This window comes from Condylura cristata, unplaced genomic scaffold (assembly GCF_000260355.1).
Source record: "Condylura cristata isolate star-nosed mole 26May11 unplaced genomic scaffold, ConCri1.0 scaffold00017, whole genome shotgun sequence".
NCBI lineage: Eukaryota > Metazoa > Chordata > Mammalia > Eulipotyphla > Talpidae > Condylura > Condylura cristata.
In genome coordinates this window covers 29,198,795-29,218,765 of record NW_004567118.1, presented here as the reverse complement: position 1 = coordinate 29,218,765, position 19,971 = coordinate 29,198,795, and the positions used below count along the sequence as shown (strand labels likewise).

Here is a 19,971-nt window from a genome sequence, read left to right as displayed (position 1 = left end):
AGCAACCGGCTGCAGGATCACGCATCTGTCCTCGGATTTGCCCCTCCAGCATCCCCTCCCTACCCTAGCCCCTGTCTCACTGCACAGGAACTTCTTAGCAAAGACATGGAGAGGACCTGGGCGGCTGGGGGCTCCACCACCCTTCAGGGTCTTACAAAACTATAGTAGTTGTCGGGTAGTTGACGGGAGAAGCTTTTGGGCTTATGTCTCCCAAGAAAGGCAAAGTCTGACCTGGGTTGGGGGCTTAGTGCCATGGAATTACAGCTCAGGAGTAATTAACACGTATAAACAAACCTGCCACTTCCTGCTAATTAATGACTTGGTATTTTTATTTTCTCTTCCCGTCTATCTCATCCCTCACAGGGAGGTGGGAACTGGGACTCCTGAGTCTCTAAGGAGAGCCCACCTGGGAGGGCTAAAGCAGCTCCAGGGGGTGTGCTGGGTCTGGGGCGCTGGTCCTCCTTCTCACTGGCTCTGTCCAGGACATCTTTCACATCTTGACCCCACCCACAACTTCAGACTATTTTATCTGGGTCTCTGCTGATGGGGTAGGGGTTGCTGGGATCGGGAGGTGCCAGGAGGCCTGTGGGTGGAAAGAAGGGGGCAATTTGTTTGAATTCTAAGTCTCTAACCACTTATCTCTTCTGTTTTCCCATTCCTTTCTGTCTGCCCTATCCATTCAACTTCCCTTCCCTTCTTCCACCTCTTCTCTGTATCTTTCTGTCTGTCTGTCTGTCTGTCTGTCTGTATCTTTTATACCCTGTCTCTCCTCCCCTCAGGTCGGGCCTGCCTTCACCCTCACCCACTTCCTTCCCCTTCCCCACCCCTTACCCCCTCAATGGAGAGAAACAGACCCCTACTTGGTCCAGTCTAACCTAGGTCCCACCCTCCTCCCCTCCTCCCTCCTTTCCCCGCCCCCTCCTCCCTCCCGGGGGCGAGGGGGGCCTCCCTCCCTCTCCCCCCCCTTCTCTCTCTCTCCGAGGGGGGGGGTCCCGGGGAGGGAGGGGGGTCCCCCGATCAGCATGTGGCTCCTGGCGCTGTGTCTGGTGGGGCTGGCGGGGGCTCAACGAGGGGGAGGGGGTCCTGGCGGCAGCGCCCCGGGAGGCCCTGGCTTGGGCCTCAGCAGCCTCGGGGAGGAGCGCTTCCCAGTGGTGAATACGGCCTACGGGCGAGTGCGCGGTGTGAGACGCGAGCTCAACAACGAGATCCTGGGCCCCGTCGTGCAGTTCTTGGGTGTGCCCTACGCCACACCACCCCTGGGCGCCCGACGCTTCCAGCCGCCTGAGGCCCCTGCCTCTTGGCCCGGCGTGCGCAACGCCACCACCCTGCCGCCCGCCTGCCCGCAGAACCTGCACGGGGCGCTACCCGCCATCATGCTGCCTGTGTGGTTCACCGACAACTTGGAGGCAGCCGCCACCTACGTGCAGAACCAGAGCGAGGACTGCCTGTACCTCAACCTCTACGTGCCCACTGAGGACGGTAAGGGCGCAGGCACCAGGCCTAGCACCTGGTGACACAGCCCACAAACGCACATACAGACCCCCCTGCGCTGGCACAGCCCCAGGCTGGGAGCTGCCCCTTGGTGGGGACAGTGAAGGGCAGTATGGCCCTGTAGGCTGTGTGCCCTCTAAGGTGGTACAGGTGCCTACCAGGAACCAATCCCACCAACAGCCACCCCAAATTCTTTGTGCCCACAGAGAACATTTCTGGGGGTAATGGCAGTAGACACTAGGCAGAGTGGACACAGGCAACCATCATTTGCCTAGACTCCTTCTCCACCTCTGCCCCCCTCCCACCTCCAGGACTGAGTTTTCCCTGGTGGAATACACACTTTATCTACATCTGCCCCTGAGACCACACAGACTCCTTTCCTTCCTGGCCAGCAGGGGCAACCTTCTGTCTAGCCTCTCTCCTGAGCTGAATGCTTCTTTATGATGCTCTGTCCTCTGGTCCCTATAAGCCCCCAACAGGATCAAGGAAGCTCCCACCAATGGCCCTTTCACTCACAGCACAGCCCACCCATTCCCATCAGAAGCCCTTCCCCAGGGCTCGCAATGAACTCTCTAGTTCACTATAGCACAATTTATGGTCCCCAGGACACTCCCCCTGGACCATTCTCTACCTGCATCCTTCAGCACACTGAGCTTACTCAATACTTCTGTCTACAAAAGAGGATCTATCAGCTGAACTCCAACCACCCCATAAACAGCCCCCATGTTACCTTTCAGTCACTATTCCAAAAGACCCCACCTCCACAGAGAACTTCTATTCCTGCACTATTCCCCACAGGCCATTTTCCAACAATTTTACACACAGAGTCATTAGCTGGAACTGCTGTATGTACATTCTACCTACCAGACCCCTCTACAACCTGCACTCAAGGCCAACCCAAGACTAGGAATCTCAGCTACTCAGTACGCAGGTCATGTACCCAAGTTACTATACAATTCCCATGTGTCCTTTACATTTCCCGCATCTTCATCCAGCACAAACCCCATACTGAGTGGGTACGTTGTCACCCACACCGATCCATGTTCTCCAGTGCCCCTGGATATAGATCAAATGCCATAGTACACCCACACATAGAATGTATATCCTGATGACCCTGCACCTGGACTGTGTGCTTTGACAGCCTCCTCAGGCCAGTCCCCAACGCCTTCAGCACTTCTCAAACATTGCTTTCCTAAACTCTTGCCTAGAGACCCACCTATACCATGTCTCATATGGTACAGCAACCCTTTCTGCTTGCAAATGAAGACTCCAACACCTTTCTTTCTAAACCCAGAGTCCTCTTAGCAAGTCACAGAACAACTCATCACTTCAGCCCACTCAGGTCCTTTACCACACCTTCAGTGTGGCCCGTCTACCCTGGATCCTTCATACCAGCTGTGTACCCTCACACCCTAACCACCCCTCTCCGTGTAAGCCTCCAGCAATACATACAATGCATAGAAATATCACCTAGCTCCACATCGCAAGCACCCTAATAGACCACTTACCCCAATACACACATCCTTCCCAATATCCACCACCCTGCATTCCACTTAAGGATCATTCACTGCACATTCCCCAGCCCTCTGTGAATCATTTGCTCCAGTGCCACAAGACTGGCCACCCCCGTGTCTCCTTAAGTGGGCTGTCTCATCATACCTGGCTGATGTGAAACTTTTACCCAGGGCTTCCCACCAGTGGACTGTCCATCCCAACACCCGCACCCCACCCCCACATCGCCCACACCTTCTGTATTTTTAACTGCTTACTGTAGACCTGCCTAAGGCCTGACACATTCAGGTGATCTCACTGAATCTTCACACCAGCTCTGGGAGGAAGAGGTTGGTTGACTCAGGCACGCACACTCTCACACACACACACTTATACTTAATATTCTCATGCACACATTTGCCCTGCTGACTTCATCCCCATCCCCATCCTGCCACAGAGGATAGGCCCTGATCCCAATGAGTCTCCAAGGGATTGTCAATTGGGAGAAGCCAAATACTGGGCCTGTTGACCTGTCCCTCCCCAGACTGGACTCCACTTCCACTGAAGAGAAACCAATCAACCCAGGGAACCCCCTCAGGCCTCTGTCTTCCAGGTCTCCCCTACTCAATCTCCCAATCTGAAAGAAGCCTGGAGCCAATCTCTGGGCCCAGTGTGATGCCCTTCCCTGACAGTGGACATTCTTTGTGCTTGCTGGCACCTCCTAACACCTTATGTGCCAGGCTGGCCCAGAGCACCTATTCCCTATTTGTGGATTGGTCCCCTATTGGGGAGGTGTTTTTTTTTTTTTTTTCTTTTGGCTTTAGAGCAGGGGCGGGGGAGCCGGTGCCCCAGGTGGGAATTTAATCATTTTGTGGGGAGGAGAGCAGGCCTGGGTAAGGGGTGAGGTGGGGGGAGGGGTACAAAGGGAAGAGGTGGAGTGGAGGGCAAGACCTGATGACCCTTTTCCCTGCTTCACCCCACATTGGGGAGATGGGGTGAGAAGCCAGGCCTGTATGTGTGGATGGAAGAGAAATGCAGGTGGACAAGAGGCTGGGGAGGTGGTCAGGCAGCCCTAGTAGACCTACCCACAGCCTTCCAGTGGGGAGGCTTTGAGCTATGTGGCAAGCTGCCCCCTGACCCCCCTTCTACCCTCTGCCCTCCAGATTGGCCCAGAGCGAAGCAGAGTCCTCTCTGCTGTGGTCCCTCCTCTCTATAGCCTGGGGGGACAGACAGGCGCTTGGCTGGCCAAGAGGGCCTTCTCGTGCGGCGGCGTACCCAGTGGCACAGCGGGCCCTGGGCTCCCTGGCAGAGTTCCCTTCCCCGACCCACTTCTAACGCCTTTTCATTTCCAGCAATTAGCAAACACTTCGACAACCAAATCCTTTCCAACCAAGTCAATATGTCTTAAGACAGGCCTCAGCCCACTCAGGCACCCCAACCCCGCAAACCAGCCTTTTCTTTGGGGCATGACTTTTTCTGGGGAGGGGAACAAAATTGGGTTGTAGAAACGTTTTTCTCTTTTCTTGGTTTCTTTTTCTTGCAAACAAATTTTGCTTTTTTTGGCTTATTTTTTCTGCCCCCCCACCCTCCCCTTTTCTGCTTTCTCTCCTCCCCTCCCCATCCACCACCTCCCCTGACCCCCATCTTTCCCCACAAAATTGTCCTTTTTTCTCTGTTTTGTGTTCCCGGTCTTAGGTCCGCTCACAAAAAAACGTGACGAGGCGACGCTCAATCCGCCAGACACAGGTAGATTTAAAAATCCCGCTGCTGCATGTGGTTGCTGATAAGAGGACGCCCCTAACTAAATGCCCCCACAGCCCTCAAGGCCCCTCAGTCATTCTCCCAACTAAAAATGAAAAAGAAAAGAAAAGAAAAATTTTTAATAATTGGAAAAACAATTATGAAAACTTCAAACAAAATTGGAACAATGTTGGACCCACTATAATCCTGCACGAAACTAAATATGGCAAAAATAAAGTAAAAAAGAAATTGGAATGTCAGGGAAAAAATTGGCTAAAATGTTTAGGATTTGAAGAAATTTGGATTGTTTTGAAACGTGTGAAATGTAACATTTGAAAAAGCAATTTTAATTTGGAGCAAAACAACATTTGAAAAACAAAATTTTAAGTTGGCAAATTGATGACACAATTGCAATATCAGAAGCCTTCTACAGTTTCCAGAGGCCTGTCAGATACAGAGAACGTGAACATTTGAAGCAAATTAAAGAATTTGGAGATTTTTGAAAACAGGGCCCAATATCTTGAAGTTTCACCACAAAATTTTGAAAAAAAATGCAAAGAATTTTTTCTTTTTTTCTTTTTTTCCAAAAATGGATCTTTTTTGTTTTTTGTTTTTTTTTTTTTCTTTTCTTGTTGAATCTGCCCCGAGAGCTTCTTGCTTTTTGGTTGTTGTTTTTTCTTTCTTTCTTCTTTCTTGATCCTGTTTTTTTGTTGTTGGTTTTGAATTCTTGTTGCCCCAGCCCCCTTCCCTGCTCCTTCCCTCTCTGACTCCCCCACCCCTCAAACTGGGAGTGGAGGTGCTGGGTGGGGAGAAGGGAGAGAATGAGGACCTATAGGACAGGGTTTTGGAGGGATGAAAACTCCAGCCAGAACTTGGAAGGTCACAGGCGATCCAGGAACCAAGGGAGGAATAGGATTTGGGAAGGACACAGGGAGGGCACCTAGGAGCTCCTGGCCAAACTCAGGCAAGGGAGGTGGCAGAGAAGACCCTGAGAGACAGAAGGCATGAAGCCATCTGTGAGGAGTAGAGGAAAGCTTCCTAGTGACCCACTGGTTGACCTGGCAGGAGGCAGGTTTCCAGCAAGACAAGGGAGGCTGGCAGAGGCCCAGCTATGAAGGCCAGGCCTTGCTCTTATTTGCTGAATACTCAGGCAAGAAAGAGATTGCAGGTGTTAAGAACTTAGGACCTGTGGGCCGGGTCACCCCAGCTTTGACCCTGTGGCCTAATTAGGGAGGGGTTGCATGGAAGGGTACTTACTATACAGCCTTGCAAGCCCTCTTAGGCTCCCCTCTTTCTGGAATTAAGCACCCCTCAGCCCAGGATGGAGTGTCTCAAGGCCTTACTGCAACTGACAGTGGTCTTGGGATCCTTTTGGAACTTGGCAAGAGAGGGATCCAGGGTAGAACCCAGGGCTCAGGCCAGGTTGGGACTCCCAAGACTAGAGAGCTGCACCCTGACTTCATTAAGCAAGCTCTTTCCCACCCTGCTTCCTCCTGCCACTGTAATTAGGCTGGGGGTTGCCATGGAAACTGGGGAGGTGACCTAGAAAGGAAATAGGGCGGGAGGAGACCAAGCCCCCAGGGACCCTAGGGCCTGGCACCCCCTCACCCACAGACCAGACTCCCACGTGGAGCTGAGGCCCAAGGTCTAAGTCTGAGGAAATGCCAGGACCCTCCCAGCAGCTCCTAGATCCAGTCTTGGGGACTTGGTCTTCCTAGGAGCAGGAAGGTAGAATTGCTGTGTGAGTGGGGAGAGGGGTTCCCTGGATCCAGCAGATGTCCAGAGGAGGGCCCTCCCCCTCCCACCTCTGCTAGGCTTTTTGAAAGGTCTGCCCAGCATTCCCAGAGGAGCTGTTTAACAGGCTGGTAGGAAATGGGGAGGGTCTTTCCACCAGACTAGTTGGGGAGGGAGGGAGGGGAATCCGGTCTTGCCCCCCAGGGACGGGAGTGACATATCCCCTGAGCTCCAGGCTAGTCCTCAGCAGGCCTGGGAGCTGGGCAGTGCTGCTTCTGGACTGACTGTGTCCTTGTCCCACCCCTGGCCCACTTGCCCGCCCCCTCCCCACGCAGATATCCGGGACTCTGGGAAGAAGCCCGTGATGCTGTTTCTACACGGCGGCTCCTACATGGAGGGCACTGGGAACATGTTCGATGGCTCCGTCCTGGCCGCCTATGGCAACGTCATTGTAGCCACGCTCAACTACCGGCTTGGGGTGCTCGGTGAGGGTGGGCAGCTAACTTTAGAGGCTGGAGTCTGGGAGGGGGCACCTGGTGGGTGGGGTTCCTCTAAACCCAACAGAAGCAGAATGGCTTCTGGACTGGACTGAGCAACCCAGAAAAAGGTCAGGGGTGCTGTGACATCCCCAAAGAACCCCCTTTCTTCCTCTACCTCAGGTTTTCTCAGCACCGGGGACCAGGCTGCGAAAGGCAACTATGGGCTCCTGGACCAGATTCAAGCCCTGCGCTGGCTCAGTGAAAACATTGCCCACTTTGGGGGTGATCCTGAGCGTATCACCATCTTTGGGTCTGGGGCAGGTGCCTCGTGTGTCAACCTTTTGATCCTCTCTCACCATTCAGAAGGTACCAACCACCAGCTCCTCCCTTCTACTTTCCACGCCCCTCACCTCACCAAGTCACCCTTGTCCTTTGGTCCAATACAGCCCAGCCTGAAGCCTGTCTGTCCCTCCAGGGCTGTTCCAGAAGGCCATTGCTCAGAGTGGCACTGCCATCTCCAGCTGGTCTGTCAACTATCAGCCACTCAAATACACGCGACTACTAGCAGCCAAAGTCGGCTGTGACCGGGAGGACAGTGCTGAAGCTGTAGAGTGTCTGCGCCGGAAGTCTTCCCGGGAGCTGGTGGACCAGGATGTGCAGCCTGCCCGGTATGGGGGTAGAGCGGGCCAGGGCCAGGCCTTCACTCTCCTTGCTCCTTCCAAGGAGGTTGAGAAGTGCCTGCAGGCATGCCTTTGTAAGGAGAAGTAGGCTTCTAGTGGCCCTGCCTCCTCTCAGAAGCCTTCCTTAAGTAGAGGCACCTAAACAGAGCAAGTGTGCAGGAGGTACCCTGAGATGCTTCAGGGGAACTTCTCAGGAAACCCGAGTGCTCTGAATGACTCCTAGATTTTAACTTGGGTAGGTTCTTTCAGGCACAGGGAAGAGTCCTCCTGTGAGCTCAGCGGGCTGTGAGCTGAGAGGAGGCCAGTGAGCAGATGATGAGACTCTCACCCCTTCTCCCCAGCTACCATATTGCCTTTGGGCCCGTGGTGGACGGTGATGTCGTCCCTGATGACCCCGAGATCCTCATGCAGCAGGGAGAATTCCTCAATTATGATATGCTCATCGGTGTCAATCAAGGAGAGGGTCTCAAGTTCGTGGAAGACTCTGCAGAGAGCGAGGACGGTGTGTCTGCAAGCGCCTTTGACTTCACGGTCTCCAACTTTGTGGACAACCTGTATGGTTACCCAGAAGGCAAGGATGTGCTGCGGGAAACCATCAAGTTTATGTACACAGACTGGGCCGACCGGGACAATGGTGAGATGCGGCGCAAGACCCTGCTTGCGCTCTTTACTGACCACCAGTGGGTGGCCCCAGCTGTGGCCACTGCCAAGCTACACGCCGACTACCAGTCCCCTGTCTACTTCTACACCTTCTACCACCACTGCCAGGCTGAGGGGCGGCCCGAGTGGGCAGACGCAGCACATGGTGATGAGCTACCCTATGTCTTTGGTGTGCCCATGGTGGGTGCCACTGATCTCTTCCCCTGCAACTTCTCCAAGAATGACGTCATGCTCAGCGCTGTGGTCATGACCTACTGGACCAACTTCGCCAAGACTGGGTGAGGGCCAAAAGGGCTGGGTGGGGCACCTCTGCAGGCAAAGGCCATACCCCCTCCATCCTCACCCCTTCCTCCATTAAGGCACTCTTGTATTGGTTCAGACACCTGCTGGACCCCTTCTCTGGGCCAGGTGCCAAGTTGTGTGCAGAAATCCAGCAGAGAGAGAGGTCCTGCCCTTTCTGGGGGTGGGCTCAATGGTGGCTTTGGCTCTGGATCTCTCTCTCTCCTTCCCTGCCTTGCCCACCCACCCTGTCTTTTTCTCCTCTCAGCTCTGCCTGACACTGCTCCAGTTTATGTGTCTGATTATGTGTAAGGGCTTGTTGTATCTGTCTCTTTACTGCTATCTCTGCATGTGCCTCCTGAAATCCAGGCAGTTTCTGCCTTTCTTTGCTCTCTTTCCTCTGTTTCCTTTTTGCTTACCTATTTCACCCTGGTCAGCTCTCCTGTTCCTTTGTCTCTCAGTTTCTCTGTGTTTGTATCTCACTCACTCTCAGCCTGTGCCTCTGTCTCTGGCTATCTCTTTTTCTGCCTCTGCCTCTGCCTCTGCTCTTCTGTTCTCATCTCTAGGCTGTCTCTGGCACCTGTCTCCATACCCATTTGTCTCTCTGTCCCTGTCTCTGGCAGTTTCTCTGTCTCTTCCTCTTCATCCTGTCTCTCTTTCTCTGACTGTCCTGTCTCCCAGCCCTCTGCATCTCTGTCCCGTTCTCTCCCCATTCCTCCCCAGCTCCTACTCCCTCTGGAATCTCACCCTCACTCTCCCTTTCCCTGCCCTCCTATGCCCACAGCGACCCCAACCAGCCAGTGCCACAGGACACCAAGTTCATTCACACCAAGCCCAACCGCTTTGAGGAGGTGGTGTGGAGCAAGTTCAACAGCAAGGAGAAGCAGTACCTGCACATTGGCTTGAAGCCTCGCGTGCGCGACAACTATCGCGCCAACAAGGTGGCCTTCTGGCTGGAGCTCGTGCCTCACCTGCACAACCTGCACACGGAGCTCTTCACCACCACCACGCGCCTGCCTCCCTACGCCACACGCTGGCCTCGGCCACCCCAAGGGGCCCCGGGCACACGCCGGCCCCCACCGCCTGCCACCCTGCCTCCTGAGCCGGAGCCTGAGCCAGGGCCTCGGGCCTATGACCGCTTCCCCGGGGACTCCCGAGACTACTCCACGGAGCTAAGCGTCACTGTGGCCGTGGGCGCCTCCCTCCTCTTCCTCAACATCCTCGCCTTTGCCGCCCTCTACTACAAGCGGGACCGGCGGCAGGAGCTGCGTTGCCGGCGGCTCAGCCCACCCGGTGGCTCAGGCTCTGGTGTGCCCGGCGGGGGCCCCTTGCTTCCCACTGCAGGCCGAGAGTTGCCACCAGAGGAGGAGCTGGTGTCATTGCAGCTGAAGCGGGGTGGTGGCGTTGGGGCGGACCCTGCTGAGGCCCTGCGCCCTGCCTGCCCCCCCGACTACACCCTGGCCCTGCGCCGGGCACCAGACGATGTGCCTCTCTTGGCCCCCGGGGCCCTGACCCTGCTGCCCAGTGGCCTGGGGCCCCCGCCACCCCCACCGCCACCCTCCCTTCACCCCTTTGGGCCCTTTCCCCCACCACCCCCCACTGCTACCAGCCACAACAACACGCTACCCCACCCCCACTCCACCACGCGGGTATAGGGAGCAGCTCGGGGAGGGCCTCCTCCCCAGTGCTCCTGGCCGCCCGGGGAAGTGCCGCTCGGAAGGCAGGGAGGACAACTTGGCAACGGGCTTTTCTCATGTGGAGCTGCCACACGTCGAGAGCATTAGGTGGACGTGGGTTTCCTCACTGGGACATGTTTCTCCCATGCAGAGAGGCCCACTCTCTTCTCTGGACCTGGGCCTTTGAACAACTGGGGGGTGATTTTTCCCCTCCCTTGGGACACCAGTCTTGGGTGTGTGGAAACGTGGACGTATTTTCCCACGTGGAGGTGTGATTTCTCACGAGGGGGTGTGTTTTCCCATGTGCAGGGTGAGGTTTTTTTTGCCACCCTGGACACATGCTGACCCCCTCAAAAAATTTCTGTGGGGATTTGTACCCCAGAATCCTGTTCCCTTAATGCCTTCTCCCACCTCCTCCCTGCTCCCCACCCCATGGAGACCCTGGAAGTGGTATGTTCACATACAGTGACCCTTGGCCAACAGATGACACAGGGTGGTGCCCGGGAAGTATCGAGGAAATCAGCCCCCTCCCTGCCCCACTCCCTACTCTACCCCAGCTTAGCATGTTTATCCCCCATGGCACAAGTCAGGGGAAGCACGTTCTCCAGGTGACAGAGAGACACAGATTTCCTGCCAGGAGGAAGTGAAGAGTTCCCTGCATCCCTGTGCTATCTGGGAATTGTTTCCCCATGGGTCCAGGATACATTTCTCTGAGTAGAAACATGGCTTGCATGTGGATGTGTGTTTTCCCATGCAGACAGTCCCTTTCTCCCCAGCACTTCCCTGCATCCCCCAGACCTCAGACCCAGCACTTAATTCTTCCTCAGATGGCAGGTGGGCACAGACTTCTCTAGAAAGCTGACCGAAGCTGAGGGGAATGTAACAAACCCTGAGGGGAGGGCTTTGTCCCCTTCCTCCCCCAGACCAGAGGAGCTGAGTTGGGGGAGGGGAGTGGCACCTGCCACCCACAGAGGCCATGCATGTTTGACCAAAGCCCTCAGTGGAGTTTGAGGACAGCCTCTTCCTCTGTCCTCAGACCATTGCTCATCTGTGCCAAACTGGATAAGTGGGTTTTTGAAGACCCCCAAATGTGCCAAGGATTCCTCAGTCCTGGATAAGGTCATGTCAATGTGGGGGCGAGTGGGAGAGTCCTGCCTGTGTCTTGCCTCATACCATGCCTTGGTTCCCCACCCCTCATACTCATCTTCCTCTTTGAAGTTGCTCATACCCCAGTGTCAAGCCAGCATCTCCTCTCAGCTGCCCACCTCCTTCTTTATCTAAATCACCCCCCCGCCCCCACCTTCCCTGACTACCAGGGCTGGAAGAAAGGAGAGATGGAACAGGAAGGAGAGCAAGGGAGAAGGGTTTCATGGGACAGGTTGGGGAAAGAATGAGGTCAGCTGTGTGAGGAACAGATGGGGTGGTGGGGGACGGAGTTTGGGCAGACACCAGCAAGAAGAATTTGAAAGGACATGTATAAGGTGACCGCCCAGCAGGGATCAAGGGAAAAAAGTGTTCAAGCCTCTGGGGAAAAGAGTGCAGTCAGGAAAGGTATTAAGGGACATCGTATCTGAGGAGACTCTTCATCTGCTGGTATTTGGTGGGTTTCTTAGTGCCAAAGTAGGGAGTGGGGTACTGTCTTCCACTGACACCCAGATCCAGAATCCCTGGCCTTGGCTCCCCAGAATTCTGCCTCTGACCCTCCCTTTTCCCACCTCCGCCCCATGGAACGTTAGTTCTCCAACCCCTTCCCCTGCCTGGTCTAGCTCCTCTCCAAACAGCCATGCCCTCTAAATGCTAGGGAGCTGGACCCTAAACCCTGTAGAGAGATGCCCCCAAGTTGGGGCTCGGGAGAGGGGCTGGGGGACCCCATGATTCAGCCACGGACTCCAATGCCCAGTCCCTCTCCCCAGAACAATTCCCTGACAATCTCATGTCCCTACCCCAACCCTTTGCGGCTCTGTACACATTTTTAAACCTGGCAAAAAGATGAAGAGAATATTGTAAATATAAAAGTTTAACTGTTGGTTACGCTTGCTATGATGCTAGAAGGTGGAAAGAGGGGCTCAGAAGAAACAGGCCCTGGGGAACTGACACTACCATTGAAGGAGGGGGTCCCAGCCCACAACCGTTTTCAGTGAACAGCTCCGAGGTCTGAGAGAAAAAGGGAGTAGATGCTGGGGTTAAGGTTGCCATGGGGACAGGACTATATGGGGAATTAGGATCAGGACCCTTAGTGTCTGTGCAGAGGTCAGTGCCTGGTGTGGAGAAGGATCCAGCAGAGGCAGGTGGGAGTAGATACCGGCCAGGCCAGAGGGCTTGTGGACTGGTCTGGTGGCTGACTTCAGGAGTGGCTTTTTTAAGGTGAAGAGTGGGCCTCAGCCAAGGCCCAGCTCAGGCTAAAGAGCTAAGTATGGGCCCAGGACTCCCTCTTGGCACATTGTGAGGGAGAGCCCAGCATCATTGTGACCCGCTTATCCCCAGGAGCTTCTGGGACAGATGGGTGCCACTGGATACTGTAGGCACAGTAGGCCCGGGGGTCTAAGGGCCCCGGTGGTCCTAGGGACCCCCATGGCCATGGCTGAGCAGCCACGGCCTGGGTGGACCTCATATCACAATCCCCACACCAATAACTGCCAGGACCTGGGTAACTCCATCCTGTTGCTGTTGGGCCTCATCATCTGTATTAACATTGGCATCAATATGGTGACGCTGGTCAGGGTGGGGCCGGATGGGAGGGTGCTGGCAGGATGGACGGGAGGCAGGCCTGGTGGCCAGGGCCTACCTGGGGTCACTGTTTCCTCCCTCACCTAGCTCTGGCACAGACTCCGTGGCTTCTTACACCAAGTGTTCCATATCTTATGTGAGAAAGGTAAGCAGGGGTTAGGGTTTGGGAGTGTGGGAGGGGCAGAAATCATGCATTCTAGTTCAGCCCTAAACTGATTTCCCTCCACTCTCCCCACTCAGACACCATATCTGTGCAACTTCTCTCCCGTACCCTTCCTCTCAATCCCTGTGGGAGCCAGCCTTCCCACCAGCCTCTCACCTCTCCCTGATTCACAGAAGTTAAGCCATGCCCGCCTGAGAAGCAGAGCCAGCCCCCAAAGCAGAGCTCCCCTACAGTCCACCTTCGATGCACCATGGACCCTGTAAAAATGACAGTGACCCCTCCACCCGTTCGCCGCCATCGCCGACGAGGCTCTTCAAGGCGCCGTGCCCACCGCCCTCTGGCCTGTCACGACACTGACGAGGAGAAGCCCCCACATCATTGCCCAGCATTCTGTTCCCACAACTGGGATGTCCCCCCAAACTGGGAAGGCTACCGCTCTACTCAGGGGTTCTGGGTTCCCTGGGCACAGGATGCGCTAGAGCCACCTTCCCAGACTATCCGCTTCCAACAGACTATAGGGGGAAGGCCCCTAAAAAGAGAGATGAGATCAGAACTGGGCCTTGAGGCATATGTGTACCCTGTGAACCCCCCACCCCCCAGCCCTCAGGCCCCAAACCATAAGACCAATGGGGCAGGGGCTGGGGCTGAGGCAGAGCAGGAGCAGTGCCCTCCAGCCCCACCACCCATCCAGGGCCCAGCATTTGTCCCAGAAGTCCCCCGGCGTGGCTCCTCAGCCCGCATAGTGTATGACGCACGAGACGTGAGGCGGCGGCTTCGGGAGCTGACCCGGGAGGTGGAGGCCCTGGCCCACTGTTACCCTATGATCACTGAACACAGCGCCATGGCTGAGGAGACGGGCAAGGACTGGATATACCGTCACTTGCCAGAAAAGTGACTGGGAGAACAATAAAAAGAAGAGAGGTGGAGGTGGTTTGTGTTGGTGTGAGGAGCAGGGCCCACAAGCACCCAGAAACCCTGCTTGGTAGGGAAGTGTTCTCCCTGGCAACAGGACCTAGAGAACCCTGAGGACCCTCATCACCTCTTGACCTCAACAGGCCGTCTTCAACCCAGGCCCTTCTTAGTTTCAAGATGCCTCTAGCCAATCTTTTCGTATTCTTCAGGTTTTAAAATTTTTTATTATTTTAGTGTAGAAGAACTGGGGTGTAGGCCAGAGGTTCCGGGTGTGTGTGAGAGAGAAAGAGAGAGAAAGGATTCACCAGAGACAGACTGGGGCGCAGAATAGGCAGATTCACTGAAATACACTGCTGAGGGGAGCAGCAGTTGAGACAGGTCTGCCCTGCCATGTGGGTCAGTTCCCTAGCCGGGAATTGAACTCAGGCTCCCTCAGTGGGCCTTCAAGGTAGTAGCCCTGAGACTTAGGCCACCAGAGAGGCCCTATCCTGTCATTTTTAGTATCCAGAGAAGATGCCCAATCCCATCCCAGATCTCAAGCAGCCCTGCAGTAGAGGGGAGACGCTCATCCCCATTTCCTAGACACTTGTAAGCCTGATTCCTGCCAGAGCCTAGATTTAGGCTGCAACAACAGATAGGCCCTAGTTTCCAGGGAAGGGATGATGGAGAGTGAGGATACCTTAGCTCCTGTACACTTGAGCAGGCTTAGAAAAGGAGGTGAAATATTGGAGGACTACCTCAATACCACATCGCAGCCCTTTGTAACCTTACTCTCTGGTTAGCACCTTCATGTCACAAATGGAAACAAGGCCCAGAGAGGCCAAATGACTTCTTCATGGTCACACAGACAGAGCTCAAGTTCATAGCCTCAGATACACCAACCCCCTGCTCCCGCAGGTAGATTCCCATTGCCACTGAGTCAGTCAGGCCCATCAGAAGCTCCCACCTTCCTCAGTTTGCCAGGTGAACTTTTCAGAATGTTCTAGCTACTGGACAGCAGGAAAACCCAGGACCCACCCTACTTCTAGTTGATGGAGTTTATATACATGCACACAGGTAAGGATCAAAGAACCAAGCGAATACACCCAGGCTGAAGGAGCTGGACTTCACCTTCTATACAATCTGAGTTCCCGGAATGTGAGGATAACTTTGTGTGTGTGTGTGTGAATCAGCCTGCTTCTCTGTTCATTTTCATTCAACTAATGATCATCTTAAGCCAATCTCACTCAGTGGGTATGTACTGAGTACCCACGAGGTGTCTGGAGGCTTGATGGGGAGAGCTCACTGGCTGTTCCTCATTTCTATTTGTGTAAACACATGACTTGAGGTCCCCCCAGGCACCACTCTCACCAGTCCCAGTGATGAACCTGGCTTAAATCAACTCCTTTTGTCATATCAACAATTCTGTTTATTTTGTGCTTTATGAGTTTCTTGATGTTTTGTGATTTTCTTAATGTGGCAGCTAAGTTTTTCAGTCTGGAGGGGGGCAGCTTGATGGGCAGGCAGATGGTTAGAAAAGAGAGAAATCAAGTTTGGAGCTGGCGCCTGCATAACAGCAACCCCAGCAAGAGGCTGTTCTTGCTTTGAAGCAAGTGACCACTAATACCTAGAGCTTTAGCAGTGGCCATGAAAGGGGTTGGGCTAAGAGGTACTAATGGCAGGGAAATAGGGAAGGCCGGGAAATGGGCAGAAAGGGAGGGAGTGGAGCAGCAGAATGACCAGAGTCTCACACCACCACCCCTGCAACCAGCAGAGGCAGAAGAACCCAAGACAATTCCCCAACAACAGCCCAGTCTTTTGTAGCCAAAACCACAACCACAGGAGGCTAACCCTAGCTGTTCCTCCAGTAGGAATGTGTTGGGGTACCAACAAGCTACATTAATGGCCATAATGTCTGGAAAGGCAAATGGAGGGATTCCTTTATGCAAAATTCAGTTCTATGAAGACTGACTCACAACTGCAACTACAATATTTTGAGGTCAGAATCGGGTATAGAGTTAAACAAACCTCCATGGAGAAAGAGGGAAAGACTGAAATCTGGGATATCTGGGGACTGTGCGCCATCAAGTGGGAACCAAGGGCAAAGGTGGCCAAATAAAGAGCCAACAGAGTGGGTGAAAGAGCAGCCTCTTCTGCATTGTGACTCCCCTCAGTGCGCCTCATTGTGACCTGGCTCCATCACTAGCTACTAGGTTTCTCCAGGTACTGGAATGAGTGCAGTGTGGGCCAGGGCTGGTGGGGGGGTGGGTGCGTGGCCCAAGTGGCCCTAGAACCCCCCCACCATGGAATACCAGCTCGGGTATGACACCCTGGGGTGCTGCAACCAACACCAAGAAGGTCCCCAGGATGCCGAGGACTTCCTATTCCTGCTGCTGGGCCTCATCATTCTTGTTAACATCGGGATCAACATGGCAACTGCGGTCAGTGACAGCTGTGGACACACCCCTCAGGGTGAAGAGGGCTGAGGATGGGAGCCAGCTTCAACCTGCATCTCCACTCGCAGGAGTGGAACTGGCTGGGAAGGGGTTGGGGGCTGGGTTGGAGAGCCCGGCCTTCACCCCACCCCACCCCACCCCCAGATGTGGAATGGACTTCAGAATGCCTTAGACAAGATAATCTCTTGGATTAATCAGAAAAGTAAGTATGGCAGCTGGAGAGGTGGGTTGCCGTCCCTCATTTCAGTTCACCACAATGGTTCTAGAAGCCCAGGCTCCAGTGTTCCCTACCGTGAGTTCTGACAACTGCCCCGACCTCATGAAGTCTTGCCTCCCCCAGATGAAGTGCCGCAGGCTTCTGCAAGTCCCCCGAAAGACCCCCCAGCCCAGGACGTCCACATCCACTGCAGCCTGGACCCTGTAGAAGTGAAGCTAGCCCGGCCGACCCGCTGCTGCTCCTCCAACCACCATCACAGAAAACGCCGCTCCCCCTACCACCAATTCAAGCGCAGCCGCCGCCGCCCCTACCGCCCCCACCGCCACCACCACCACCACCCCTGCAACCAGCAGAGGCAGAAGAACCCAAGACAATTCCCTAACAACAGCCCAGTCTTTTGTAGCCAAAACCACAACCACAAGATGTCACAGCTGCAGCCGATGCCCTCCTTTGATCAGGAGGACCCGGACTCCTACCTGGAGGAGGAAGATGACCTGTCCTTCCCACATCCCAAGTACCCCCAGGGGCGTTGGGGGGGCGGGGTTTACCAGCAAGTGGGCTTGCCCTCCAGCTTGGGGCTGTGGGGCCGCCAGGGTGGGATCCTGGCCAGCCTGCCACCGCCCTCTCTCTACCTGTCACCTGAGCTCCGCCGCATGCCCAAGCGTGTGGAGGCCAAGTCCGAGCTGAGACTGCAGTCCTACAGACCCCCTTGCTCCCAGTCCCACATCTGGAGTAATGTGGAGGCCGAGGAGTGGGTTTCGCCACCACCTCCCCGCCGGCTGACCCCTAACTCCTGTGGGGTCTCTGGGGGGTACAACCCTTACCCCTCAAGGGGCCAGCTGCCGTGCGACTCCTGGGATCAGCGGAGGCGGACTATAGACAGCTCTGAGCCCCCATATGCCTTGGCGCGACGGGGCTCCCGGCCTGAGGCCCGGGAACACTGCTCCCCGCAGCCACACCGGCGCAGCTTCCAAGGCCATGTTTACAGTCAGCCCAATGCCCACCAGTCCACAGGACACTTGAACTACAGTTCTCGGGATGCCCATGAAGTTCGGCGGCGGACAGCCGAATGGCAGGAGGTGCTGCCCACTCGGCACCCCCTGACCACCACCACTTCCCTCACCATGTTGGGCGAGCCCGCATACCAGCGGTGCCCAGCCAACTGCTCAGCCCTGGTCCCACGCTGCCCCCAGCCCCTGCCTGAAGTCCAGGCAGCAGACCCCGCCCCTCCTCTCCCCACCTTCATGCCACTTAGCCGGAACCCAGGGGGAAATGCCAACTGCCAGGTGTATGACAGCGTAGAGTTGAAGCGACAGGTACAAGAGAGCAGAGCGAGGGCCAACTCACTGCCACCGCCTTCCACCTCCGCCTCCAGGCCCTCTCTGCACAGGACCGGGAATGGGAAACTTTGCTGACCACAGGCAAATGTGGGTGGCGGCCGGGCAGGGCGTGGAGCGAGGAATAAAGTACACAGAGTCCAGGAGACATTGTGGTGTTCTGTGGCTTGGGACCACCATTCCTTGGTTTTCTGAAATTTGAAGACAGTGACCCCCCTTCTTGGTGTGGCCCCTTTAGCTAGTGGCCATAGTCCTGCCAACAGGCCCCTCTGGTACTGCACCAGGCACTTAAATAGATGTTGCAGTAGATTCCAAAGCACTGATCTCCCTATCTCCATTCTCCCTATTCCCAAAGGGAGCTTAGAAATTCAACCCCATAGTATAACTTGAGGTCAGACTCCACAGCTGGGGACTCCACAGCTGGGGAGATCTAGGTCCGCGGCCCAGTATATGCAGGAAAGTCAGTGCTCTGGATTCTAGCCAGACCTCCCCTAGGCGCTGAGATCAAGGTCTTTGCCAGGGTGGTCAAGGAGATGGAATGAATGAGTTAATCAGGTAGACAGTGAGGGAACAATGGAGGATGAGAGGGTAGGTGTGATCTTTGGGACCTGCTTGAACTGTCCAGACTCAGGTTACCCTGACCTGATTACCAGGGCCTTCTACCCTGGACCCTCCTTTTCCTTCCCCTCCCTCATTGTGACCCCAACCACCTGCCCCTTTATGACCCAGTCCTCCCCTCCCCCACCAGAGGAGTCTGGTGACTCCTAGTGAGTATGTGGGGGCCAGGGGGCCCAGGTAGTCCTGGGGCCCCCGGCCATGGGTGAACAATCCTACCATGGAGCCCAAATGTGCTCTGGCACCAACCCCAGGAAGTGCCAGGACCTAGGAGACTCAATTCTTCTGATTCTAGGAAGCTTCATCTTGTTCAACGTGGGAATCAATGTGGTGATTCTGGTCAGGGCTGGATCTGGGCAGAAGGTTTGGGGTGCCCTGGGTCTCAAAGGGGCTGAGGGAGGGCACCTGGAACATGACCAGACAAAGGTTGGATTTCCCCTCACCTAGATTCTGGTCTCTCCTCTCCCCTGCTTCCCTCAGCTCTGGAGGCATCTGAAGAGCTCCTTGCGGATTCTTTTTCATTACTTTTTCCCCAAAGGTGAGTGGGCCCCAGCAAAGTTTCCAGGGGATGTGGTACTGTGCCCTTTCTTCATCCTTGTCCCCATTCTCAGCTCCTCAAAAACCAGGCATTGTCCCACCCCGCCTCTCCCTGCAGACAAGCCCCACAGCTGTGTAGGCAGCCATCCCATGTGTATGCGCAACTCGGCGGATCCCAAGAACCTCTCCTCAAGAGTCTCTTCCCGCTTCCATCATCGCCCAAGCTTCCTGCTCAGGCACCCTAACCATCTTGACTCCTGGATACCAGACGCCAATGATGAGACTTCTAGGAGCTGTTGGCTGCCGCCCCCATGTGGACACACCAGGGCTCCCATGGAGGCTCCATGGGGACTGTGGAAGGAGAGGATGATGGGAGCTGGGGCGGTCCCTCTGGACACAACCTTAAACACCCAAGCCAATTATCTCACCAAGCAAGAGACATCTTCTCAGTTAGCCAGAATAAGCAGGTTGGACATGGTTCCCTTCTGCTTGCCCCAAGAGAGCAAGACTACGACTCCCGACCAATTCCAGCCCCACTCCCTAGCTCACACCTCTGAGCACACTGCCCCCCACATCTACTCCCCAGCCCACACCTGCCACCCAGTGTACATCCCTGAGCATACTCCCTCCCACACATCTCCAGCTCAAACCTCTCAGCACAACCCAGCCTCAACCCAGGCCTCCCCAGGCCACACCCCTCAGTACAGCCCCTCCCAGGCCCAGACCAACTCCCCAGGCCACACCCTTCAGCACAGCTCCTCCCAGACCCAGACCGACTCCCCAGGCCACACCCCTCAG

At 55.3% G+C, this 19,971-nt stretch overlaps 3 protein-coding genes across 4 annotated transcripts; all 3 read left to right on the top strand.

Moving 5' to 3' along the window:
- Positions 1-944: 944 nt before the first annotated feature.
- On the top strand, positions 945-12,256 carry NLGN2 (neuroligin 2). 2 transcript variants are annotated; one of them, XM_004684665.2, is made up of 7 exons: positions 945-1,479; positions 4,678-4,728; positions 6,792-6,941; positions 7,116-7,301; positions 7,411-7,603; positions 7,957-8,553; positions 9,339-12,256. In XM_004684665.2, the coding sequence occupies exons 1-7, from the start codon at positions 1,023-1,025 to the stop codon at positions 10,207-10,209; spliced, it is 2,505 nt and encodes an 834-aa protein (XP_004684722.1). In that variant the 5' UTR covers positions 945-1,022; the 3' UTR covers positions 10,210-12,256. The 2 variants fall into 2 exon arrangements, with proteins under 2 accessions (XP_004684722.1, XP_012581961.1); XM_012726507.1 differs by lacking the exon at positions 4,678-4,728.
- A 545-nt stretch (positions 12,257-12,801) lies between these two features.
- On the top strand, positions 12,802-14,024 carry SPEM1 (spermatid maturation 1). Its single transcript, XM_004685097.2, has 3 exons — positions 12,802-12,945; positions 13,045-13,102; positions 13,294-14,024. Exons 1-3 carry the CDS (start codon positions 12,802-12,804, stop codon positions 14,013-14,015), a joined length of 924 nt encoding a protein of 307 aa, XP_004685154.1. The 3' UTR covers positions 14,016-14,024.
- Positions 14,025-16,314: 2,290 nt separating this feature from the next.
- LOC101621735 (chromosome unknown open reading frame, human C17orf74) lies at positions 16,315-18,099 on the top strand. Its single transcript, XM_004685096.1, has 3 exons — positions 16,315-16,452; positions 16,612-16,669; positions 16,808-18,099. The coding sequence occupies exons 1-3, from the start codon at positions 16,315-16,317 to the stop codon at positions 18,097-18,099; spliced, it is 1,488 nt and encodes a 495-aa protein (XP_004685153.1).
- The last annotated feature ends 1,872 nt before the right edge of the window (positions 18,100-19,971 follow it).

Bases quoted from the DNA above. Each gene is read 5' to 3' on its own strand.
- SPEM1 (XM_004685097.2), top strand. From the start codon at position 12,802: ATGGCCATGGCTGAGCAGCCACGGCCTGGGTGGACCTCATATCACAAT. The intron at 12,946-13,044 runs GTCAGGGTGGGG...TCCCTCACCTAG, and splicing joins GCATCAATATGGTGACGCTG to CTCTGGCACAGACTCCGTGG. The intron at 13,103-13,293 runs GTAAGCAGGGGT...CCTGATTCACAG, and splicing joins CCATATCTTATGTGAGAAAG to AAGTTAAGCCATGCCCGCCT.
- LOC101621735 (XM_004685096.1), top strand. From the start codon at position 16,315: ATGGAATACCAGCTCGGGTATGACACCCTGGGGTGCTGCAACCAACAC. The intron at 16,453-16,611 runs GTCAGTGACAGC...CCCCACCCCCAG, and splicing joins GGATCAACATGGCAACTGCG to ATGTGGAATGGACTTCAGAA. The intron at 16,670-16,807 runs GTAAGTATGGCA...TGCCTCCCCCAG, and splicing joins CTCTTGGATTAATCAGAAAA to ATGAAGTGCCGCAGGCTTCT.
- NLGN2 (XM_004684665.2), top strand. From the start codon at position 1,023: ATGTGGCTCCTGGCGCTGTGTCTGGTGGGGCTGGCGGGGGCTCAACGA. The intron at 1,480-4,677 runs GTAAGGGCGCAG...TCCCGGTCTTAG, and splicing joins CTACGTGCCCACTGAGGACG to GTCCGCTCACAAAAAAACGT. The intron at 7,604-7,956 runs GTATGGGGGTAG...CCTTCTCCCCAG, and splicing joins CAGGATGTGCAGCCTGCCCG to CTACCATATTGCCTTTGGGC.